At 40.1% G+C, this 26,838-nt stretch overlaps 1 protein-coding gene across 1 annotated transcript in view; it reads right to left on the reverse strand.

Moving 5' to 3' along the window:
- Positions 1 to 26,838, reverse strand: part of SH3KBP1 (SH3-domain kinase binding protein 1) — a 218,823-nt gene that overhangs the window by 105,319 nt on the left and 86,666 nt on the right. Inside the window, exon 4 of the mRNA XM_010571263.1 lies at positions 6,463 to 6,569. Within this exon, the coding sequence (XP_010569565.1) occupies positions 6,463 to 6,569 (107 nt within the window). The remainder of the gene's footprint in view (positions 1 to 6,462; positions 6,570 to 26,838) is intronic.

Below are 26,838 nucleotides of genomic sequence, written 5' to 3' on the forward strand. Positions count from 1 at the left end.
TAACACTATACCAGCTGCTAGAAAGAAAATTAACTCTATCCCAGCCAAAACCTGGACAATTACTCAATCAGTAGAGCCCTTTTTGATGTAAATAAGGTTTTTGGAAACTATAAACCAAATACAGATGAAAATAATTCAAAATATACTGGTTTACTTTGTCAGAAAGTGATTAATCAAATTGTGAGATCCCAGCACACTACAATAACCCAGACTAGAAAGACAGTAAGAGGTTGTAATAGTTAATTTTACTTACAAATAATAATATAAATAAGAAATCATAACAAAGTGCTCAAAATAGATACCATGGAAGTGGACAGACAGGAAAACAACACAGAGAATTCAATGGGTGAGACATGCAGACACACAAACAAGAAGTTCTCAAAAGGGTATACACAAGTTAGGACATTAAGCTGCTTAAAAATCAACAAAAATTTCTTGATCTCAGCCTATTTCCATGGTTAACGTACAAAAAAAAAAAATAAAAAAAAAAATAATACGACAGCAGTCCAAGCCTTCAGGCAAAGATAATAGCTCTATTTCAGACCAGAAAGGCAGTTTTATTCTGTAACGGTAAAGCAACCAAAGAAAACAAAATCCCTTTAGTAGGTCACTAGGACTACAAGATTAAGATATTCCAAAAGCGAGGAAATGTTACTCTTTACATTCTTTAGGTTTTCTCTTCGTGGCCAATACAACGTGCAGCACCTCCCCTTAAAGAAAGGAATGTCAGAGGGAGCATCAGCCGAACCTGCAGTGCAACAAACCTTCCTGCTACAAGCCTAGAAGCACCTTCCCTCGAGGGAACTGGGCGCCCATCCCTGTAACTCCAGGATGGGATACCCCAGAAGAGCAGGAAATGCTGAGGCCAACTACCAGCAGTCGCTTGCCAGAATATCTAGGACTGCCACAGCTGCTTGCTTACACCTTGCTATATAAATAATAGGCTAAAGCTGTTAAATGATTAAAATGTTCCGCTCTTCGGAATCTCTGACCTAAAGTATATTTCCAATAACCTCCTGTATCTGCCTGTTCCACAAGCTTTTCTACAACCTCCAGCTTTGCCTGTTAGGCTGACAGACTACTTAGAGCTCAGCTGGGGCAAATGAGGGAGGCTTTGAGTCAGCAAAGGTTTCAGATGGAAGAAAGTCTCCCTGGATCACAACAGTCTGTCTGGGCTGTTAAAACTAAAACACAGTCCCAGGAATAAAAGCAATGCCAGAGGCAAGCAACAGGAAGGAAAGAAGCCCAAGGTCAACAAATTTTCTTTTGCTTAGGGGGAACTAGAGCACAGAAAGCAAAGGAAAAAACTCTCTTTTATAAATTCTAATGGAAGATCTTGAGCTTGAAGGACAAAAGCAATTGTATGTTGAAAGGAAATTAAAAACACAGATTCCCAAGAGGCAAAATAAACAAATCATATTCACTGCCAATGGGAAAAGAAATTTTGGAAACAAGACCTCAACAGAAGATGGTGCCTACAGTGCCACTTGATGGCTTATTCTGGGAGTGCATTCAGAGAGAGCCATACCCATGAGACGTCAACCAGCCCTTGGGCTTCTGCTACAGCACATCTGGAAGCTGTTTGATAACTCTGGTGCAGAAGGGAAGAATTAAAAACTGCACAAGTACCTTGTATTAGGCGATCTTTTCAGCTTCAGAGTTCTTTATTTTACAATGTCAAAATGTGCTTTGGGTTTTTTTTCATTTGTTCTTTGTGGTTTGGATTTTTGTTGGGTTTTTTTGACATCATCTTCTAAGTAAGAAACTGAAGGGCAAAGAAACCAATCACACAGAACTTCAATGATCCTATAAGCACCCTTGTTTCCACAAAAAAAGCATCCTACCACATAAACTAACCAAACAAGCAGTAGCCATAGAAGTCCTTGTGTTGGAAGAGGATCAGGAAAAACACAGCATTTCACAGAAAAGTAACAGAGGGACATGGAACCCCAGCATTCATTCCCAGCTCTTTTCTTGCAGTATTATACAGTTCTGTACTTGTGGCACAGACCATCCCCTTGCCACTATTAAATATTCCCCTTTCAACTCTACAGCTGTCAAAAGAAGTTACTGTAAGGAAAGTCCAGCTCAATCCTCAGTGTTTATCCTGTTCTTATAAATGGGTTGAACCACTTTATCTCGTAACAACAACAACAAAAAAGCCCCATCAACCTTGTCCCAAAGGAGCAAGAGATTTGTAAAAATTCAGTCTGCATTTTTATAATTTTAAATGAGTTACAGGATTTGATCATGTAATATATGGCAATGTTAACTAAAAGTCAAAGAATAAGCTCAGTGGTATTACAGCATGGCTCAGTCAAAGACTTAGTTGTGAGCTTAACTCCATGTACCACACATTGCCAAAAAACTGACTTCTCAGCAGGATGAGGCCACAAGGTATATAGCAGCACGACAACAGACTAATCCCAAATAAAAGCAGGCTCAAAACTGTTGAATGACACGCCAAATGTCCTTACTCTGATGCTACAGGTTAATTGTCTGGCATTCTGTGAAAGTCTAAGGGTGAAATATAATTGGAATTCAGCTATCTGCATTTAATAAGACAATTAGTTACAGTTGTATTTTGGGACAACTGTAATTAGAGTTATAGCTAATGAGCTAGGAAAATGACAAGCAAAAAACTATCAATCACGCATTAAATGTGAACATAAACAATGATGAAAATGCTTCTCTTGTTAGTTTCAAATGTACTTTTAATTTAAGTCTGTTAATTAATTTCTCATGGGTATCAGTGTCTGTGTAGTCATAGGAACTTCTAGTTTAACAACCACCATTTTATCTGTTGTGATGAATGCTTGATCTTATTATCATTAATTTCTGGCTATTCAGAACAAATAGGAAGGAACTGTGAATTCTGAACATATACAGCCTCCAAGGATATCTACCGGTGACAAGCCTAGTATCTCAAAACTCATGCTTGCTGATGCTGTTGTGTCAATTCACCGTACAGCCCCAAACCACTTGTGCCACACCAGGAACTTCCAATTGTACCTACCACAACCACAGACATAAAAACCCTTTCAAAAAGTATCTTATCCAATCTGTTGGCACCAGGAAGAAGGATCTGGGGCAGCTTTAGATGCTACTACACCTCAGGTGTTGGTTAGCACCCTGAAGCAGAGGTGGGAGAAGGGAAGACATCCGCATCCTCAGCATGTCACCATGTGATATCAGTGTAACCCGTCTTCACGGGGGGTCTGGGGAAACACGCTTGCGCACTGATGGAGGCAGCTGAGGAGAAGACTTACATTCCCTTCTGCCAACCCTTTGCTGGAGGCAGTGTCCTTCAAGGGGTTCGAGGAGGAGCAGAACCCATTTCTTTAAGGATGAAGCCAAATTAGCACAGTACAACAGGAACCAGCTTTTCTTTGCAACAGGAGAAGTTTAATGAGTCGTCAACCATAAGTGACATTTTAAACACTTTTTTTGCTAAATACCTGCATAAAGATACATCGACCGTATTTTGATCTAAACAGTATCTGTTTTAGTTTGCCTTAAGTCAGTTAGAAATTGATTTATTTTCAACTAAACAGAAATCCACAGAGATCTGAAACTATTAATCTAAGTCAATTTAAAACAAATTAATTCAACTGATGCAACTTTCTTAGAAGGATACAATAACATACTGCCTGTGAGAATCTGAGACCTTCTACTCATGAATAAAAAGATGAGGTAAGAGAAAGGAGCAACTGGAAATGGAAAGTGAATGACCATTAATGTTCCAGTTACCCACTGAACCACTGTAAATAATGCTGAAGATGCTATCATCCAGTTTTTCATCTTGAGTAATGGTAAACAAAATTGATACTTTGCAAGAATTGCCTCCCATTGTCACCTAAGTGGGAGGGGTTTTTTGCTGTTGTTTTGAGGTTTTTTGTACAGTAACACAGCATGATTTTGGCCCTTGCAAAAAAATCTCCATTTTCACAACTGAGGAAGCCATATTTTTTAAATAATAAGTCCCTCACGTCAAACATTTATAATTTGAAATAAGGAGCATTGTATAATGACATAAACACTGTGAATCCTATTTCAGTGCAATGACTCTTTGTGCAGCATTACCTACAAGCAGAAGGGCAAACAATGAAGTCAGTACATTGGTTGGTGCCGCCTTCTACATCAGATAAAGTTCCTGTTTCAAAAGAAAAATTCTGCCCTACTTTTTCAAGGAGTTAGCACTACCATGATAAGGGCAGAAGAGAAAGTAGTAAAGGCCAATATTCAACATCAGCTGCTTGGTATCAACCATGATGGAAAACACAGGTCACAACAATACTTCCTGAGGTGCTGAGAAATTTTTCTCTAAATTCCTTTATTTTCCCTCTTTAACCAGCTGACCTAGTTCCACCCTGAAGAGTCAGACAACGTCCTGGATCGCATGAATGCACCAGATGATGCCTGAGGCAAAGCTTATGTTTCAGTAGCTGACTGAACAGGGTATTTTGTAAACTCAAAGTGGGCACAGCCTCACCTGTGTTAGCTGTTGTTCTTCGGCATTTACTTATGGCCAGCGGTTCAAGCTAGCCATGAGCAATCCTCTTCCACACTACAGTAGAACTAATTCCAGTATGACATTCTTTAGGACTGCCAATCAAAAAAGCAGCCCTAGATAATATATTTTCTTAAACTTTAGAATCCGCAAGTTGTCAATGGTTTCTTCAACAGTAGCAATTCAAGGTACAATTATGAGGTTAAGACTACGAAGTCTGTAATCGGCAATCCAAGTGGGTTTCAAAAAACAAGCCCCTAACTATAAGCACAGACATGCAAGTACAGGAATGTTTCACTTTCCTAGTTCTACATCTTTCGATTTTAATGCAAACATTTTCAGTCTTATTTGGATTTAAATAAATCTGTTATTTATAATTAAGTTGTTCAAAGTTACGAGAAGACAAGCGATGCATTTCATAAGAGAAGTCTAGTGTCTCATCTAAATTATTTAATCATACAACTTATTCGGTAGAGTTAATTTGTTGGCTGGATACTAGGAAGGGGTTTTATTCTATCACTTTACTCTTGAAAGACACAGACTTAAAAGTTTTAAGTAGGGCAACTGATGGAAGATATTAGTGTGGTCATGTGAGGTCAAATATACTTAAAATTATGCGATGAAAACGGCTTGTGCTGCCGTGAAACTCATTATAATATCAGGTTTACATTGTCTTCAAAATATTCTCTTAAATATCTTACAACCTTGACATCCCCCATTACAATTCTGCTCACAGACAGAATAAGGTTAGTTAAGAGGCACATCATGTCTGATTCCAGGAAGAATGATGCGCAGAGCTAGCATGCACAGCTAGGTTAAAGGAAAACCAGTGATCACTAAGCTTCTTACATTCAGATGTGAGAATTTAATCTCTCATAAGAAAATGCTGGATGTCATGTAGATTGCAGTAGAATTTATATTCTTTTAGAACTGATTTCTTAAGTCACAGATGCAGAAAAAAGAAAACTAATCATATATCCTTGACAAAAAAATAAATGTTGACTTACTAGCTGCTGAGTCACAGGGGAAAAAAATCCAACAAGTAAATGATACAAGCTGAAACACACCTTTTATTGGCTGCTTGAGCAGACTAAGGTCTTAGATCTTTTTAAAGCTAAGTGAATAAAGACTAAATGAGTTTGAATGCATTCTACTTAAAGGATTCATGTTAGCATTTTGACTTTTGGTCCTCATGCTATTAAGCTCAAGAAGATATTTCTAAAATCTCTGATGGAAAAAAAATGAAGGTATTGGGAGCGAACAGCATTCCTTGATCCTGCAACCACATTCACCCATGAAAAGAAAATTTCTGTATCTCTGTCCAAGCTTTCATAATTTGGTCCCAGTCCTTCTAAGACATGTGCATTCATTTTCCACATCCATTTCCACCCAAAATAAATGTATCTTAAGTCTCTAAAGAATTTGCTGGGGTTTTTTGTTTTGTTTTGTCTTGGTTTTTTTTTTTAACTAAAATGAAATTGTTAAAATTTACAGGCAAAGATGACAGACGGTGAACGTCATGGCTGAACTCCAGAGGGCTTCAAGTAAATTTCTTAAATGTGTTTAACTCTGTAAAGATAATTCTTCCCTGTGACTGGCTTACGAAAATTGGGAAAAGCTTCTTCTGCTATAATGTTGGTTCTTCAGAGATACAAAGTCAAGAGCCCTGTAGCACAAACTTCAAGCTTTTTGCCTAAACAGAACTCAGAAGCGTCAACTGATCAAGTAAAACCAGCAGAAATGCTATGGGGAAAAAAACCTTCACAAAATCCATAAGCAACCACCCACATCCCTTCACCCCCGACAGTAACCCAAACCAGACACGTCAGTATATCAGAGAAGAAAAATGTCTGGTTTAAATTATGTCTTAAAACACACTGTATCTAAGTGCTCAGCATGCAGAAGGTATGTCAGAACTGCATGTGTGTATATTCCATTAAAGATCTGCTCACCTCTCCCACAACTTCAATGATGTCACCAACTTTTAATTCCAGTTCATCTTCATTTTGAGGCATGTAACTGAAAGCCACCTGACATCTTCTTCTTCTGTTTCTCTCTCCTGGTGGAAATGAAGGAAACAGGGAAATTGTAAAACTGAAACAAAATTCCATGCCAAACACAAGCCAGGGGAAATGATTAAAGATGAAATATTATTCTTTGAGCACTATTAAAAGAATCTGAATTTTTGCAATGCTTAGTATATCTGCCTAGAATTAAATTTATGAAAAGAATTAACTACAAAAAACTTAATTTACAAAAAACACCCCATCCCCCCCCCAACAAATTCTTTACAAAAGATTTCTGGTGCATATTATTTCTCTCAACTATTTTTATAATTCAATGTAATTAATAAATGAAAATAAATTGTGGGGATTTTTTCCTTTCTGTAATAATATTTAAGAGCCAAAATTTAAGTAATAGATTGTGCTTCCCAGTGACAGGATGGACAAACTTTACCCAGAGGATCTTTCCAGGTGTATTTGCTATGATTTCGCTTCTAGGCTAATTATACACATGATGTAGGCAAATCCAGGAATTGGAGGGTTGGGGAAGGGATCCAAAACCCTGTGGCTTTTGCTCGTATGGAAATAAGCTCTCAACTGATTATTTTGTCCTGTATCTTTTTCTCCACAACTCTTTCACAGGTGTACAATTATCTCACTAACCTTTTATATATATATATTTTTTTGTTTGTTTGTTTTTTCTTTTACAGATATACACACACACACACACATCAGGTATATATGTATGTATGCACACGTATTTGTAAGGTACGTCTTTATGCACTAATATCGGATTAAAGAAAACAGAAGGAAAACCCATTCCAAAGGACTCCCAAAGCTAGGTGTGTCATTGGGTTGGTGTGGTTAAGACAGGCTAATTTTGATAATCAACCAGCTACTGGAAATGATGTTACCAGCCATCTTTCTCTTCAGCTTGGCTGTCCAGGCTCCCATGAGAAGCTGGAATGAAGGTGCATCTTTGGATGCGTGAGTGGAGAGAGGCTTGAATTCATAGCTCTGAATAAAAGTAAGACCCTTCACTTGACCCTTCTGCCATCACAGTATTAAGACAGACAGATAAATGAAAAGGTTCAGTTCCAGAGCCATTTGCCAGATTCGCTGGCTTACATATTGTTATAGTTGTATGATTTGTAGCAGAGCGGATGAGAGAACTTCCCTAAATCAAGTTGCCAGAGCTTGCTGCAAGGCCTCTGTTAGCTGAAGGACAACTTACTGACATGAATCATGACCATGTTGGAATGTGGTGGAGGAGGACAAGGTAGGAAGAGAGAAATCATTCAAAACACAGGATTCACTGATTATTCCCTCTTCTCTAAAAGATGTGCAATGTATAAACCATACTATCTTGTATTATTTATATACACGTATCCACACAAACATATATACATACACTCTACACAAATAAATGTACTTTCTCTTATGCTATTTCTCTTAACTGTTAAACATGCTCAATACACACCAAATCAGTTGTGTAAACACTGCCCAAGAACAGCCTTAATCTGACATAAAATTACAGGAATGGATCTTATGATCAGTCTACTATTTCCCCTGCAACATGTCTTGATAATCCTGCTCTAGGGTGAACACTAATAAAAAGTTACAGATATTTTTTTCCTAATCTATTAATTGAAACTAGAGAAAGAAGGGAGAAAGGAAGCCATTGAATTTGGCTTTCTGACAGTCTTTTTCACAGCCACTGCAATCCTGCATGAGTGGCAGCTTCTTGAATGTTAAAATTAATACCTTAATGCAATGTAACCAAACTTGCTCAAATTGGCTATTTTTTCCGCCTACAGATGACTGTTCGTTCTTCACCGTCTAAACTAAAATGGTCCTAAATGACAACTTTACGCAGCTGCGTTCAAAATAACTTGAATATAATAAATACCTTCCATATCGAATGCTTCTTTCATTGTGCAAAAGAGGCTGGCTATTTTCCCTGAAGATAACATTCCCACTATGATTTCTAACATCAAGTAGCAACTGATGTGCTGATGTTACCTAATGTGACAGATGTCAGTTGCCAACCTATTTAACAATCAATATTGTGTGACTCTTGGAGAATATTTTTAAGATTGCTAAGAGAGTAAGAAATAAACACAATTCTGGATGTTAATAACAGAACTGTATGAATCCTTCCCCCTCCCACCCCATAAAGTTTTTTTATTACTGTATAGAAAATGTAGCGAAAGTCTGCACTTTTCTGCATTAGTCTCATGGTTGTTTTGCTGGTCTCCCTCTCCTCCCTGATCTTTCTCTAAAGAAATACCTAAGTGGAGACTAGCAAGCCAACAAGAGGCATAGACTCGATGTACCAACTAGTTCCTCCCTCTGGTCTAATGCAAGACAACAGATCCAGCAGCAAATCCCTTTGGTTTTAAGGAGAAGGTGCTGCTGGACCCCACGTGCATGCTAATGTTCGGAGCACTTGAGCAGAACACAAGTTGTGTGAAGAGCTCTACAGTCAAGGTGTATCTGGTTTTTCTTACGCTAAAGCAACTTGGGTAATACAGCAGTATGAGCTTTCCAAGAAAACAGAGCTGACAGGAAAAGATGTCACAAGTAACCAAGCCATGTGTATACAAAGACCGTTAGTAAAGAAAAAATCTTGGTTTTGCAAATGCAATATTTCCACCCCAGCATCACCGATTTTTTGTCTGTTTCTTAACCAGCACAAAGACTCCAAAGTCAGCATGGTCAGGAACCAGGAAGACCTATAAGACAACTAACAAGCATTTTAGACAGAAATACTGAACTCTTGATCTTCTCTTGCCATTTCCCCTTTTGCTAATATTGCCACTTATTGCAGAGTGTTGTACAGTCTATGCTTTAACTGCTAGTAATCCGAGATCTAAATGGTACTTTGCGCCTTTAAAATGTAAGTAATCTGACCAATTGATGTAAAGTTAATTTTAAACTATATAGGGCAGCAATTCTGCAATGAATACTGCAGGTACTTTCTAATCTAATCCATTTTTTTCTTACTTGTAAATTGATGAAGAAAATATTTTCTTGGAGTTTTTTTGCATTTTTCTTCACACTTGAGCATAAACTGAGTTACTTGCAGACGAAGTTACCGCATGGTGAAAAGGCAGGTAATAAACCCAGTACTTTAAAATCAGAAAAGGTGTGCTGCAAAGTCCTCACTGGGTTTTGAAAGGCTTAAAAGAAGGAAAAAAAAAAGGATCAGTGAACTTTTACTGGCCCACGTATAATAATTTGTAGCAAGTAAGCTGCTGCAGGTAACACGGCACTGCCTGCTGGTCACAGTTGTAGGCTTTTTCATCTCTGGTAGCTGTGGCACAACATCAGAAGTGTTTTGAAGGCAAAACACCTATGAGCTGCAGGCTGGGAACTAACCGAGCTACACTGTATTCAGAACAAGCTATCATACAGAAATAACATCACTCACCCTTGTAAAAAACACTGGCTCCCGTTTACATAGTTATAATAAACCTCGAAGGAAAAAAAATTCACATGCCTAGTTTGTGCAGTCCATTCTTAAAACAAACCAGGCAGCTACAGAGAATTTTCTGTGCCTGTACAAGGGGGCTAACAAACCAGTGACTCAAAGCATATTGCATCTGAAGCGATGGCACCAAGACGTCAACACCGGTGCTGCCGAGCATGCCTGACTCTGCTCCGCTCCCTCTAAGGGCTGTGTCAAAGGCACCGAACCCTTACAAAGCGTCTGCAGATCTGGCAAGGGAGGAAAGAGAATGGACCTCGCGTGCACTGCCGAAGGTGTCATGTCACGATACACCTTAAGAGTGATGCTGGTTGCCTCCTTATTTCAGCTGTTGGTTGCCAACTCCTGCTCACCCCACCTGAGGCTACTGCTCCCTCTGCCCTGAGAGGTGAACTGCTTCTCCGATCACTCCCCAAACACCTTCGCTCAGAGCAAAACCTGGTAGCTTAGCAGGGTAAACAACAGGCTTTGCTAAACCAGCTCCTTTTGGTCTTCATCCTAAGATTCACCTATGTCGTTGTAGGTGTCCCGCAGTCAGATGTCTAAATCTGAGCCCATCACTCAGGAGTGGAGAGAACCCAATACCTCCAGAGGGTACTTAGTGTCCCTGTAATTTAAACAACTAAAACACATCAGATGAATGACTCTCTGGAGGTGCCTTTTTCTACTGGTATGGCTGGATCAGACCTCAACATCTAACTTTAAAAGGTCTAAAGTTAGGTCAAATGGAAAGAGGAATGAACATATATTTAGAAACTTGAAACAAATAAATCTCCGAGGGCACAAATCCAACTTGTTTCAGAGTGGTGTTTGATCAGATTCTAAAAATGCTGTGGTTGCCTGTGACAGCAGGAGACCATAAAGGGGCTTCCTCCACCTGTACACGTGCAAGAGAGAGCACTGATTTCTAGATAGCTAAACACCCTTCTGGCACTAGCAATGAAAATAAAAAAAGAGGCAACGACAAGGCTTCAATGCTTACCTTTGTAAGGGGCACCAAAAGCTGAGGCATCACTACACAAGAAGTCACACGGGTACTTACATGCTGTCATTGGACCCAGGAAAGGTCACACACTGACAACGCGGGGTTAGATGAAAAGTGCGGCAGCAGCAGAGTAGATAGGAAGTAAACTACTTAAAAATGAACTGGAATTTTCAAATCCAAACTGCTTTTTTAAACTTAAGACCTCTGTCATGAAACAGCTGTTTATATAAATATGTGCATGTGTGAGCAGGTTAGATGGTGGTGTGTACAGAGCCTACTTTCACTGATGCCAATGTCTTTGTAGCCTGACCTGTCAGTGAAAACCACGTGGTTAACTTCACTAACAGAAGGTCCATCAACTCTACATAATAATCTGCTTTTTTCCCCACTACAAAAGAACGAGGACAGCAATCCGTTTCGTAACACAGTACAACTATGCTATACAGTCAAAAAACTATATTCAATAAAAACTGTCAGAGAACAGACCCATGGAGCAAATGTCCATCCCTCTCCCTGCTGACAAAAGTTATACCTAAATGGCTGACGATCTCTTCAAAACTAGGTCCCACAGTTTTGTAATTGGATCTGTTTTAAAAAGAGATGTATCACTATCATTGTGGCTCAGACAAACAATCCAACCCAATTGTTCCTGGATTTCTCTTATTATTGTTTTTTAATAAAGGAGTGTTGCTATGGAAATTGCATGGGTTAGGTTGGGGAATAAGTCAAGGTTTGCAGCATGAGGAGCCTAAGGACATTTCTGCCACATCTAAAAAATTTCAGACGCTAAAGCACACAGCAGCTCCTCCAGACCCACGGACTTCCCTCTACTGCGGGCTTGCTGGGCGGCAGGCTCAGGTGAACCACGGAAGGAAACTGAGATCCACGGGGCCACCCTTCAAGGAGACGCAAAGTGACTGAACTCAGTAAAACCGTTTGGCAAAGCAGCCCCTTCCAGGCAAGGCTATTAGGAGGAAAATGACAACTTGGAGGAAAAGTTTCCCGTCTTCTATGTCAGATTTCCCTGCACGCGGCATCATCTGCCCATCAGCCTCAGTTGCACCTCCCATCCTTCCAGCTTTCAAAGGTGTACCTGTAGCTGGGGGGAACTGGTTCTGTGCACAGCGTCTCCTGATCAGACAAGCTGGGGTGTGATATGACTCAGCTAGAAACCTGTTCTAAATTTAACGTGCAGAAAGACAAAAGGCAACTATTGTACAACTAAGAGATTACATACATGCTTTTAGGTTGCATGTTATTGATTTTAGTGGTAGTGATGGAGTTCTGGCACAGCTGATTTGGACTGCCAGCCTGGATGGTTACTGTATCACCTTTTTTTTGGTTATAAATCATTGAATTGTGTATATTAAAATGCAAATGTTAAGAAAAAGGTTGAGCTACAGGCTTACTTCTGAGAAAAACTCTTCTTAAAACTACTACCTTCAGTAGATGCTTTTGAGAAACAGAAATTACCTAATCAAGAGCAAAGAGATAGTTAGCATTAAAAATGTTAACTTTTTCAATGGCTTTTTTAAAGTATATTGAAGATAGTGTTAAGATACTTCAGATGTGGATTCTGTCACTATCTTCCACAACACAAGGACTCCACCATCTTATATCCACCCACTAGCAGAAATACAATTCTGATTTTAAAAGGCACCGGAATTGTCAAGTTCCAATTTCCTTCTTTTCCTGGAGGATTTTGGCAGTATTTTTCTGCCCTGGGATGTGACATGTCAATTCCAACTCTCTCATCACCCACATGCTGTTAGAAGGGTGAATGCTTTTGGATGGATGACAACAAAACCCTGCTGAAGTATGTTTGTTCCCTGTCTAGCAGAAAACAGAAGTAAGCTGGGTGTGAATACTTTTTTTTCCTGGTGGGGGGGAAGCGTTGGGGTTTTTTTTGTTTGGCTCGGGGTTTTTTTTTTTGGTTGGCTGGTTGGTTTTGTTTTGTTTTTTAATTTGTGACACAAATATACCAGAGAAGAGAAAGATAAACTGCAAGGAGGGGTGAGGGGAGACGGAATATCTGAGGTGCTTCCAGGACTCTACCAAACGGGTTGTGTAAAGCTGCTGTGTTTTTCGGCAAGCAGATGAACTGATGTGTGCAGCTGAATCATGGAGATTGCAGGACTCCATGAAGCACAATTAAGCCACAATGCAATATGCCATCACTGCTAGTAATGTATTACTCTGAGCGTGTTCATATTCTACTGCTACTGAGGAGTAGGTTTTCCCTTGCTAGACTCCACAGCAACACTTCCAGGTTTCAGCCATCTGGCCGCTGCTCTGAATTTTATGACCAAGATTTGTCTGTGAGGAACCTGAAAGCCTCTGTCAGAATAACAACAAACCTCATATTGTTCACTGAATTCATTCTTTTGTGAAAAACATGCAGTAATATCCAGGCCATTTACCGTGTATGAGTCTTTTGCATAACAGCAGTAATTACTGGAAGCAACTTACAGCAACATGGCACCACCAGTGGTCATATGGTTTTAGGAGAAAACCATTAATTAACTGAGAAGTGGAGCACACTTCAGGAGGCAGGCTTGTGGATTTGACAGACAGAACTGAAATACTAGTGAAGCAGAGATCATTGTTTAAGCCTAACCCAAAGCAGAAGGAAATGCTAGAAAAGTAACTGTAAACAAACTCAAAAGACACTTGCACAGTTTAACCACACACCAAAATATTTTTCTTTCTGAGTCTGAAAGTTTTAAAATGCATATCAAAGGCATAGAAACTTCTGCAAGTGCAACATCAAGAACACAGTCAAATCATCACCAGCAAATTAGACAAAGCAAGTCCAAACTCCAGCAGGAACACTCGGCCTTGCCATACAAGCTGCATATTTTATACTCTATCTTTTAGGGGGAAAGTGTAAAACACAGTTTGAAACTACACATTAACTCAACCACATGCAGAACTGAAAATATGTATGTTCATCAAAGCTACTAGTTCTAGCACCCGTATCTTTTAAACTTCACAGTGTAAATAATTATTTTGGATTAGCATTACAGGTGAAACGCTCCATCACAAGATGAAAATTGGAACTTGGTGACAGAGTTTCAAACAGGCTTTTTGAAATGTACTTTGAAAGCAGTTACACAGTCCTGATAAAGACTGGACAAGCTCGCTCAGCTTCTCACCTGCTTCCAGAGATGCAAAAATATTCCTCAGCAGCAAGTGGTGCCTTTACACCAGCTTTTGCCAAATGACCCGTTCACTTGCCGTTCTCAACAATAACAGTTTGCTGCTCTCGCCTAGTGCCTTTCACAAGCAGTACATTCCAAGGAGCAGCAAATGTTTCTGTCCTCATTGTAACGCTGGGCAAGCCAAGGCATATTGCAACAGAATGGCTTGCCCCGGTCGTCCGTAATTTTGGGACTTAGTTCACTGCCACATGCACTAGGTCCCACCGCCTGGCTCTGGGGTGGCCCACCACCCCTTATGCAATTAGCACTTGTTGCCATGAGGGGACCTATTACCCAACACAAGATCTTGCACTTGCCTGTATATTTTGATTTCTTTTACAAAAAGAGTTTGTCACACTGGCTAGCATACAATTCATACAAAATGACTGTATAAGGAGCTTTAAGAAATACTGCAGGCAATAGATATCTGTAGCAACAAATTAGCTTTTATAAAGAGCAAGAAGAGATACACAAATTTGAAATATTCTTTCTTGGATGGCAGATGAAGTTTCAAAATGCAAGAACGGAAACACAATAAGATTTGCAAATGGCCCATAAAAGGCCTTTTCTCTTTCTATTCTCTCTGCATACATCTCACGCTGTCATGGGATAATCCCAAAATATTATCCCGTTAGCCAGGTTTTGAGATAGTGGTCGACTGCTTTGCTCTTTGCTGCTTTTTTGTATTGATCTCTAGAGAAACCATTTGACTAAACCAAAACTAAACATGAATTGCTGTTGCATCTTTCCCACTTCTCTTATGTTCCATCACATAATTCACACCACTTAAATTGTCTATGCACAGTAGCACTTAACATACAGCAAATGAAAGCAAATAGCTCTAATTTGTGGAACCACCATGCACATTCAGTTGACTTTGTGTTCTCCACTCTATAAATAAAGGCATTTAGATCAAACCACATGGAGCCCTACACAGTAATCTCCAAAAATACTAACTTTGTACTACAAGCTTGCTGTCTCGAAGCTGATTTCTGTCCAACTTAACTAAAAAGAAATTTTCCAAAACAGCTTTAAAAAGTATGTCTTTTTCTTAAAGAATGCTAACAACGGTGCTACTTCCTTCTTAGCTACCAGAGTATCAGTGCTTTTTGACAGGTTCTCAATCTCTGTAATGACATTACATTGCAGGTCTTACTCTGACCTCTGCTACATCAGTTTCAGGTAAGCCTCTCTTATCAGGGCAAAAAAACCTCATTGTCAAGATTTTATTTTCACTCCAACAGGTAACAACATACATTAAACAAATGCCTCAAGAAATGTTGGAAAGATGCAAAAAATACAGCAACCAATTTTCTGGTTGCTGCACTCGTGACAGCTATTACACAATCAACACATGCAATAAATCTACAACACTTAACAAAACCCAAAACTCTTGGGCACTTAGAACATCAGTCAGGTTTTTAACCTACAATCTTGTTTTCCTATAGAATATCTATACAATTTAAATACTCATTTTGAAGCAATTAAAGGTAACAAAGTTAAACAAAAAAATATTAACACATCCACAGACAGAGTGGACACTTCACTTTCCTGTTCAGCAGTGTTCCTAAAATACAGGAAGCTATGTTAAATTTGCCTTGGAACACAAGCCCAGACAAATCCTGAATTCTAGGAAGCTAACGCATGAAGCTAGGAGATGCCCTGCTAAACTGGGAAAACGTCTCACCCAGTCTGGTGTAATGAGTCTGATTCTGCAACGCTAACACCAAGACCAGTAGTCACTTGGGCAGAAACACGCAGGCATGTGTCTCCCATGGCAATTAAGCCATGACATTTTCAAGACCTTGCAGTGAACAGAGCTGTGGCAGGGCTGCTCACTGGGCTGCTGACACACAGCAGCTCAGTGTGCAAGGTTATACAACTACCTGTCCTTCAGCTCTGCTAAAAGGAAAACACACCAGGAGGAGCCCTCAATTGCACTCCTCGTGTTAAGATTTGTTATTATTTCTCAATTACCATTGTGAAAATGCTATAATCCAAAATAACCTGCCGTTTTAAAGGGCATGTTATGCTATACTTTGTTATTTGAGGGTTGTGCAAGTGCCCAGGAATACATGTTCAGAAGAGCAATAAGTAAATACGATAAATTTAAATAAATCAATTATTCTTGCTGCTGCTGGCCCTTTGAAGCCCCAGGCACCATTAGCTCTGTGACAGCTGAGCAGAAGATAGGTTTCCCAAAAGGTATCTCAGTACTGAAAGTGAAAATTAACATTCACTGTTCCACAACATCCTCAGAAATGAATAGTGCCACGGTATCCACACAGGATAGTTCATTCCACCAGCACAGGACAAGTCTTTCTGTATCAGGCAGATCGGATGTATTTCACTATCCCCCAAAACTGAGCAACAAATGGGAAAAAAGAAACAAACCAAAAGGCTATCTGTTTCAGCAAGTCACCATACACCAACACCAGGCAATGTTGGAGAAAGAAGAAGGGGAGCCAGCTCTGCAGCATCTTTAGCTTTTGGTGGTGAGAAACTCTGAATGCCACAGAAATTTTCCCTTATTTTCTTAGTTGTTCTCATCAGTTAAACAAGCCTCTGTGGTATTTATAAGCATTCATTTTTACTAAATTAAACTGATGAACGATTAAAAGTGATGGCTCATGGTAAGAAGGCTGCTAGCAATTTAGTTCTTTAATATAGTGTCACTTTCAAAAGGTGCCACACACAGATCATGTTATTTTGGTCTTCTTCCTTTTACTTTTTCACAAGATTCTAACACATTCAAAAAGCTGTAATTTATCAAGAGGGTGTTTAATCAGAAGAGCCAAAAGGTATAATGTTCAATTTCCTCATTAGCGCCTTGTACCTTTAGTTCTCATGGGAAGCAGGCTTTATACCTCAAAATCCTCTGCTACTAAACACATCCAGAGGTTTTTAGCCCTGAGTGTAAGGGATGTGCTTGACCACGATCATTAATGCTAAACCAACCACACATATAACAGTAACAAATCAAACAGCCCGTGGTGAGCAACACATTTTCTTCAGTGCTGCAGAAAGAGGAGTGTGGCACTTGGCTTGGCAAACCAGAGAACAAGATTCCACTTCCTAAAGTTAGTTTAAGCATTGAACTTTATAGTGTTGGTATTATGCTGCACCCCAGTAATTTCATGTCAAACCCCCTTAAGATTTTTATCTTGCTTCCAGGCGTGCTCAGCTGAATTCCCCCACCCTGAGTTTCAGAGCTTATCTTTGGTACATCACCTGTTAACAAGAAAAAGTTCTTCAGGACAGTTTAGCTCCTTAGTTGCACCTCCACAACTTCACTACCTTCCAGCAACTCTGACAAGAGTTCCTACACAGGTCTGTAGAGAGATCCTTGGCAGAAGCTGAGAAGCAAATTAGAGAAGTCCTACCGCATCTCAGCCTCTCAAAGTATTGGCTACTCTAGTGCAAGTCCACATGCCAACCACTGGTTTGCCTTGCTTAAGAGCATCTATCCAAACACAAATGCATTCCTAAAGGCCTGTAAAACCCTCCAGGTAAGACCTGCATCAAACAAAATTAACGGTCATTGAATGATTCTTATGCCACCCCCCCACTAGTGCATTGCCAATAAAACTGGAAGCAAGTGATGAAGAAACTCAAAAAACTTGCTCATTAGCAGATCTGATTGCACCTTGTGCCTCTCAGGCAATCTCAGACATCTGTACTTCACTAGACAGTCCAGACAGACGGAAGCCAGACATACTACCATTTCTTTTAAAGCATGAGTTTTATTCCAAAAAACTTACTAGGCACTAAAGGCAGAACTTTTAAATTATACCATGTCTATTGACTTATGTTGCGGGTGCTGGCATTGTTGTGGTTTAACCCCAGCCAGCAACTAAGCACCAGGCAGCTGCTCACTCACTCGCCCCTGACCCAGTGGGATGGGGGAGAGAATCAGAAAAAAGTAAAACTCGTTGGCTGAGATAAGAACGATGTAATAAGAATCGGAAAAATGTAAAACTCGTGGGCTGAGATAAGAACGATGTAATAACTAAAGTAAAATAAAATGTAATACTAACAACAACAAAAATAATATAAAAACAAACAAAGAAACAAACAACGCAAGAAAAGACAAGTGATGCACAACGCAATTGCTCACGACGTGCTGACCGATGCCCGAGCAGCAATCTGCCCCTCCCAGCCAACTCCCCCAGTTTATATACTGAGCATAACCTTCTCTGGTATGGAGAATACTGTTGATAACACACTGATGTTTTAGTTGTTGCTAAGTAGCGCTTATCCTAAGTTAAGGATTTTTCAGTTTCCCAGGCTCTGCCAGCAAGCAGGTGTACAAGGAGCTGGGAGGGAGCTTCTTGACGTAGAGTAGAAAGGGACACGGGAAGGCGCATGGGCACACAAGCAATTGGGACAAGATGTGCTCAGAGGAACCCTCAGTACTAAGGGTTCAACACTTTTGAAAGCCCTTGTATTATGTGCTGTACCTGACTACTTCAGGTACAAACGCCCATTAAAATCTTGCTTTAAAAGCAGCTTTTTCTGGTTAATCTTTGATGCTGCCTGGAGAAGGGGAACAGAAGGAGTATGCAGATTCCACAGGCAGCCCTTGCATGACCGAGGAATTTCAACCTACTTGCCCCCGGCCACCTCTTGGTCATGCCTTGTATTCATGCGTATCCCCACAGTACAGCTGCAGCTGCAGACAACTTCCACTTGCAGGCTAATGCTCATATTTGTCCTCAGGGCTAAAATTATTTTGTACATTATAAACAGCAGCAGCATGTTTGCTTACAGAGCTACAGTATACTCTGATATAGTCATCTGTAAATATTAAATAATCTACTTATATCAGTCTAAATATCTTCACAAAAAACAGCACCTGGGAACTAATATGAACCCTGGCTGTTCTTATAAAGTGTGTGCTGCTTGCATTATTGAAAACCAGAGAGTAAGGTAATTCAGTAACATAGAAAGCTTTATTTAAGTGTAGAAGAAATGCCTATCAATACCTAAGATGAAAAAAATAACAAAAGCAAATCTAGGACTCCATATCTCAGACAAATTTTTAGATCAAGCACCACACAAAAGATACTTGATATCTTTGTGCTGCAAGGAAAGATTAATATATGTAAAGCTTTGCGTAACTCACTATCTTTTGCCTTTGAAGACAGATGCTGAAGCATGCAAAACATCTGATAACTTACTTGCCTCTGAGGTAATTCATACTTTTTTTATTTACAGAAATAAGCCTGTAACTTATTACTTAAGTCCTTTTTCTTTTTTTTGAGTAAATTACATTTCTTTGTCTGGTCTTAGATCACTTATCTTGTTGTTTTATTATTTTGTGGTGTTCACAGATGTTCAGTATCTTAAAACCCACTAAGAGACCTGAAGCCTGCACTGAAACTCCAATTTAAACAACCTTTTGTAAAGACAAAGACAGTATTTATACTTAGAAAACTGAGTGTGGTAAGGTGGATGACTCAGAAGTAACAGGCAAAAGCAAACACAGCACTGTTTCATCTCCTTTTTCAACAGATCAAGTTTAACCTGAAGCTGGGACGACAGCAAATCTGATGACCATTTGGCCGTCACTGTGAGACTGAACATGCTCTTGCAAATCAATTTGCAATGGGTATGTATGCATGTAAAAGACCTCTGAACTCCAAATAGCTTAGTGAACAAAGCCAAATTTGTATGTGGAAATAGAGGAAGACAGAGCCACAGAGTCTGCCTGACTGAAGACCACCTCTCCAGTACAGAACATCGCACTTCACGGCGACATGTCTGCTTGCAGATAAACCCAGAGAGACTATGCAAACATGGGCCCTTCTTTCACAGTACGTAGTATCGACAGCCACTGCAGAACTGTCAGTCCTTCAGTTTTCACTTCAGTTAGCACAGAGATCCACATGAATGATAAAATATTCACCAATATAAGTAGCCTTTTTCTTAAAGTGCGAGTATATAAATACTCCCTTTTCTGAGTCAGAATAATTACTTCACATCTTACTCTGTTTCCAGTATTTTAAACGCAGGGTATTCTCAACGTAGAAACCCACAAAGAATAGACTGTCATGTTTGTTTTGGGTTGCAAAAGTTTTATTGTAACAAGTCTCAGGTTAAAGTATTCTTTGGCATCTTCTGCAAAAAGCACTATATTTGATGTATAGCACAACAGACAATCAGGCTTCACGTTTCCCCATGCCCAGCTGACTTGCCTGTAACCAAAGGCTGAATCACAATGAACAAAACAGACTACAGTCCAAATACAGAAGAACTGCTTCTCCTGGTTGAAAGCCTCCTTGAACCAAAATGTTTGTGACCAAAGTCATTCATTGATATAAGAGCTTTTCTAGACTTTGAGACAAAATATTTATACTATCAGAATACTGTCTTGGCTGCCCATTGTCTTGCGTTATTTTCCGGTGAATTCATAATCTTTAAGACATCTGTTATCTCAAGCTGGCAAAGAAAAGAATCTCGAGGAGGCAAGCAAATGATTCATTTATCATCTGCCCTCTCTCCTCCTGACTGCTTCTCTGCTGATTTCAAATGGTACAGTAACAGTTTATTTATAAAAGGCACCATTGCTATCTTCTAATTTTGAACACACATTAACTGATTGCTTTCTTCTACTCACGCCACCTGCCCTGATCTCCAGGGCTGTATTTACCTTAGTTACCTTGCACATATTCAGATTTCTCATTGTTTTAATCTTTGGTCTACATACATATACCTTTTGTTTTAAATGACTACAGTGCAATGAAAGTGAGAAATAAAGGACTGATAGCACGATCACCCAAAGAAGTTTTTCAAGACAGGCAATTGAAAATGAAATTGCTCCAGTGCTGTCCAGCATGGGAGCTATGTGGTAGTAATAGAAACATATATAAGCCTCCAAAAGCTTCTCTGTTTAAAGCTGCCAGTTAAAGGACACAATGCATTACTGGGACCAGCTGACGAGATGACAGTTACCTGAGCCATCTATGCTAGAGATGCTGCTCTAATAGCAGAGCACTGGCAAGAGAGGCAGACACACTTGAGCAGTGCTTGACACTGCATTATAACAATACCTCTTTGACCTTCCAGTCTTTTGGCATCGGCTAACAGACTCTATGGCTACCATTCACTCGTGTTTGCTTTTTCAGCTGTGCTGTCACTCCATCCACAATATGTTCCCTTCAGCCTCTCCTGACATCCTCTTATCCTGTCCACATTTACCTTTTTCTTCCATGTACAATGACACTTTACAGAGCACTCCCCTCCAAAAAGTCTTTCTAAATATAGAGTAGTAAGTTTGCATTTTAAGAAACTAGCCTGAGACGTGGTGTGGCTTCATTCTGCAATAACTTACGACTTGTGCCTTGAGCATTCGAGACTACAAGCTCCTGTCTGTACAGCATCTTGCTATTTGGCCAGCAACCAGAAAAGTAGGAAAGCAGGGATTTCACTGGACCAGGACTGGACCAGGATCTCTAGTTGTTAATGGAATATAGCTAACGTTTTTCTTACCTTTTTTTTTTACTGGGCGGTTGGTCAAACACTGGCACAGGTTGCCCGGAGAGGTTGCGGAGTCTCCGTCCTTGAAGATATTCAAAACCTAACTGGACATGATCCTAGGCAACTGGCTCTAGCTGACCCTGCTAGAGCAGGGGGTTGACCTAGACGATCTCCAGAAGTGCCTTCCAACCTCAGCTATGCTGACACTCTATTTTAAGGCTACCCTTTAAACTCCTTATGCCCCATGATTCTGTATTATTTCTGTTATTAATCTTCCTTGTCTACAGCTCAATTGCTAAAATCTAACCAAGCTGCTCTGAGGCACTCTCCTTCCTATGAGTCAGCCTCTGACAGGCGAAGATGCTGAGAGCAAAGTATATTATTGCAACTAGGTGTGAGCTGTCAGCAAACCCACAGAAACTTGATTTCATGTATTTGATGCCTTTCCTTGTTTACAAACTTCATGTTAGTACAACCCATCCTCCAGCTCACCAGGCTGAACCAAACTCCCTTAGGATCTTGTCTGCAGCAAATGCCACTTGGGATCAGACAGCACATACTAGAACTGTAGACTACGAGGACTGGCATTTCAATAGGGAGCTGCAGACAGCCTCTCTTCAGTACTTTTCATTCCTTTCTTGCTTGTTAACCAAGACGACTTCCATTCAGGTAACTGGAATACAAGGGGAAATGAAGCCTTCATCATGATATCAAAAATACTCCAGAGCTACTGTCTGTTTATTTTTATTCTTAATCAGGAAGATAAACTTCCACATTTTTGCTCCTCTTTGTATTTTGACAAAGGTGGCATAAGGTGAGCGAAAAAAAAGAATTGTGTGCTTAGAAATATGCAAAACTTTAATGTATATCTGCATATTACTGAATTATTTAATCTTTGTATGAGGAACAGGGCATCCAAAAGCCTCTAAAAGTTGCTTCATAAGCAGCAGAACTAACAAAGCTTGGAGAACCATGGATTTGCTCCCAGTCCCTTCTAATCACCTCGACCTCTACCTGCCCCCACCACCCCTTGCTCCAGTTTCCCCTTGTATCCTGTACCCGCACGGCTGGGAAAGCGACAGTAGGTGCTGGGACTGCTGCAGAGCAACACTGGTACTGACTGCCTGGCCAGCACACCTCAGTGACTTGGCCACTGGCTGCTGCCTCTCAAAATGGAGGTTTTCATTCAGTTCGGAGCACTAATTTGTGCCATATTCCTCTATTCAGCTTTCAATTTTAAAAGAACTACCATGTTCCTATAAATGCATTAAAGATCCCTACTCTTCTGTCAACTCTAGCTGGTACTGTCCAGAGGGTCCCAAAAAATCAAGGGGAAGAGGGCAAATGAACAGATGCTCTCAAACAAGATTTGTTCCATTAGGAAATTGGAATAAAACTCCTAGTGGCAAAGGCATCCAGATTGTCACAGGATGACACTCTCTTTGCTATACGATTCCAGTATGACTCTTCCCTCATATGCAAACCAGTATTTGAGTCCAGCTCCTTCACACTAAACTAAGACAGGGGGTTGTGGCATATGCCAGTCACTTGCTGCAAATGGCTTCCCTGGAGTGGGACCTGGACTAGCAACATGGGGACTACGTTGCCCATCTCCCTGAATGCTGTCTGCCTCCTGGGAGCCGCAGTCACCCTCTTCACCAAGGGTGGACTGCTTGAAGGGGGAAGTAAACTTCGTACCTCTTCTCTTCCTTCACGTGGGCCTGTGGGACAGATAGCAATCTTCTCGGAACACAGGGATGTAAGCAGAACCAATTTTACACTTTAAATAAATTTGATTCAGAAAATTACAACAGAGCCTTCACATTCTGAAATGAGTTTTATAATAGGTTTCCTACAGGATCTGAAAAAGGCACCTATGAAGAATCTCTTTATCACAAATTTGTCTTTTTCTCTCCAAGGACTCAGTTCAATTTTTATTTCAAAAGCAGTTCTATCTACCACACTACATTTTGGGTTTTAAGAACTAGACAAGAAGAGTAAGGAAGAAAATAAAATCCTCGTAGCTTTCTCTGTTGTGTGCACATAGTTGTCTGCTTTCCCTGAATTTATTAAAAAATATATTCTTCAGTGTAGTAGTAGTTTCTCTATGTTAGGTCCAGTATTCATACTGAAAAGCCTAGGTGGAAATCTAATGTAATCTTTAATACCTTACATAATGAGATAGCTACTAAAGATCCTTTTCCTTTACACTGAGGACAACAAAGCCCAGAAAGTGTCCATTCCCACATTAAATAGCCTTTGGTCCCAAAGATGCTGTAGCTTGCATTATTTTTCTAAATAAATTTCAAATAACCACTTAAGCAGTGTGCCACTCTTGCATTAAGCAATGAATTTCACAATGCAAATGGTGGGGAAGCCCCAGAACACAGAAGAGGCAGACAGTTCAGGCAAATTTATGCACTGGATTTTAATCACTCTGCTTCTTCCAGACACGGGCTGCTTACACTTGCATGCCCAGTTTTTTGGCACAAAACTTCCTACAACCTGACTGCAGAACAGGTGCTTGCTTGGTTTTGTGTCTTTATACTAAGAGCTTGCCCGCCTTTTAATTTCCGTCATTGTATTCTCTACTCGTGGCATGGTAACTTCCTATATAAAATTTAGGATAGGAAGTGATAACAAATTAAACATTCTGTCTCCTAGTCAAGGGATCTATTGTGAACCATCTTTCTAATGATCTTCACTTACCTTTTATCTTCAGATTTTTGCTAGTTTTCAGTGGGTTTGAAATTAGACACTGAAAGATTTCTATACAGAAATAACCCAGTCTTACTACACTGTACCAAATGCCAACTTCTAAGCTGTACATAACTTCCCATCAAAAACCTCTGTTGCTTTGCTTGCTGCAAGTCCCTCATCCAGCAGCTGACCCAGATTTCCCCCCATCATGATACATCTGGGCATGTCATACTTGTGTGATTCTTCACCCTAATGCCCTTCGGCTCTGCCTCTAGGGTCGCAACCATTTCTGCTTCTGACAACGTGCTGTGAGTAGTGATGATTTTGTGTCAGTTCTGATCTCTGCAAGGATGAAACTTCCTGCAAAACTAGCGAATTCCTGGAATCCAGTTGCACAGCTCTCCTAAAGCCATCCAAGGATGCAACTGCACCCAAGATCCCCTACTGAACCTGCCACCAAACCTTTGCTTAATACTTATCTTTTTTCCCCACAGCAGGAGTTCACACAAACTACTTCTATCCCTGTGTTTTAGCACTGGGCCACCTCCACAAACTTTCAGCGGGACACTGCCTAAGACTCCTTAATGTCATGATAATCAACAGGCTAGAGCCCTCCATGTTGAACTGAGCAATTTCTTCTAGTTCACTGTCCCTCTCTTTTTTTGTTCTGCTTTCCTTAAACAAGCGTTTTCCAGACTTCTGAAATCAGGCAAAGCAAGCAGGCTGGTTTCATACCTTGCCACCTTGATAACCTTTTTGATAGCATCTGTACATCCATCACTACTTGTCTGCTCACCCTCTCCTTCTGAATCACACAGTCTATTACAAAACTATTGTCAGCTGTTATGCTGATGTGTTTGTGCAATAATGTTACTTTTATTTGTAAAAAAGTGCTCAAAATGCACTTTGTGCATTTGAAAACACTTTATCAGGTTTACTATTTTTCTGGCACTATCAGTTTCCAATTTTTAGTGGGTTTTTCATACAACACATAGGAGAATATCCATTTGCATAGAAATAACAATGTAAGTGGAGGACTACTCAAGCTGACAGAGCAATTGAAGTACATTAAAAGAAACTCATTCACCTTAAAATAATTTAAAAAAAAAAAAATCTGTCTGGGTTTAAAGTTTGTAATGTCTCAATATCTTTTTTAGTTTTGCTGGGATAAACACTATCTTTTCCTAAAAATAGCTGTCAAGTTCCTCTTGTCTCTTCCATTACACTTCCTACATGAATGAGAAGTTCCTTCCTCAAAGTTAAAAGCTGTGAATAAATAGGCCTCTGGCTCAAGTCAGCTGCGTCTGTAACAAAATCCATCTCCAAAACGGTTCTGTGGTTATAAGATGAAGACTGGGGAGGGGAGAAGGGTTCTGTATAAGGAGGATTCTGTATACAACTGCAATGCTGGTTTTTTTGGGCACTGACCAAGCCATATACCTCCCCAGCACAAGAGAAAAGTGAAGACCAACACTGACCATTCCAACTGACAAGACAGCACGTGTTTTCTTTAGCAGTTGATTTAATCAAATGACCGTGAACTGCCTTTGAAAATTTTTGACATACCATCAGTCTCCCATAGCACTTTTAGAGCAATTTTCATCTGCAACCAAATAAAAGGCAGCACTGCTGCTCCTTCTGCTTCTCCCAGCTCCTGCAACATTCCTGGCCGTCCCGTCAGGCCCTATGCTTGTGCAGCAGTGTGAGGAGGTGGGCAGTGAACTGACCTGCTATTAAAAACAACCTCTGCATTTTTCTTGCTAGTTTAATGTTAACCTCCATCAGTCTCCTCGCCTGGCCCACCATGCAGCCAAATGTCTGTACCAGAACATGGGAAGAAGAAAAACAGGAAAGATGGCTCTTTTTTTGGTGGCAGTGCTAGCTTAACATCTTCCTGAAGCTACAGCCTCAGGCTAACCTTTCAACGTTTATTACTTCTATTTTCCACTACCCTATTTGCTCAATAGCTGCCAGGCATGTGAGTGAATCTTTTGGTTTTCTTAAGGTCACTGGAGTTGGTTTTTTTTTTTAAATAACTTCCTGGACACTTCCTGACCTCTTATGAATTCCCAGAAGTAACCACGACCCATGTAATTTAGGATAACACTATGCTGACTCAGTAGTCTAACAGAGAATTCCTAGGCCTGAAAAAATACCAAGTCTTATGATTGTAGTTGCAAAATGAAGCAGTAATGGCTGACATTGCATCTTGCAGCTTTTGCAGAACTACATACCAAACTATATAGATCAGGGACATCTGGAATCTGGGAGGAGTCTAACAGAAGTCTACCCAAGGTACACGTGGTACTAACTGAAGCAGGGAAATACAAAAATACGGCATGTAAAGTTATTCGAAATGAATGGGATATCTGGTGCTAATACTGAAGCTTGTGTGAGGGTACTTTAATTGGTTATTTTACCACTGAAATATCCCCAGTGAATACATGACAGAGGATGACAGCCAACAGGAA

The sequence above is a fragment of the Haliaeetus leucocephalus genome, unplaced genomic scaffold (genome assembly GCF_000737465.1).
Source record: "Haliaeetus leucocephalus isolate CR32 unplaced genomic scaffold, Haliaeetus_leucocephalus-4.0 Scaffold317, whole genome shotgun sequence".
In the NCBI taxonomy this organism is placed as follows: Eukaryota; Metazoa; Chordata; class Aves; order Accipitriformes; family Accipitridae; genus Haliaeetus; species Haliaeetus leucocephalus.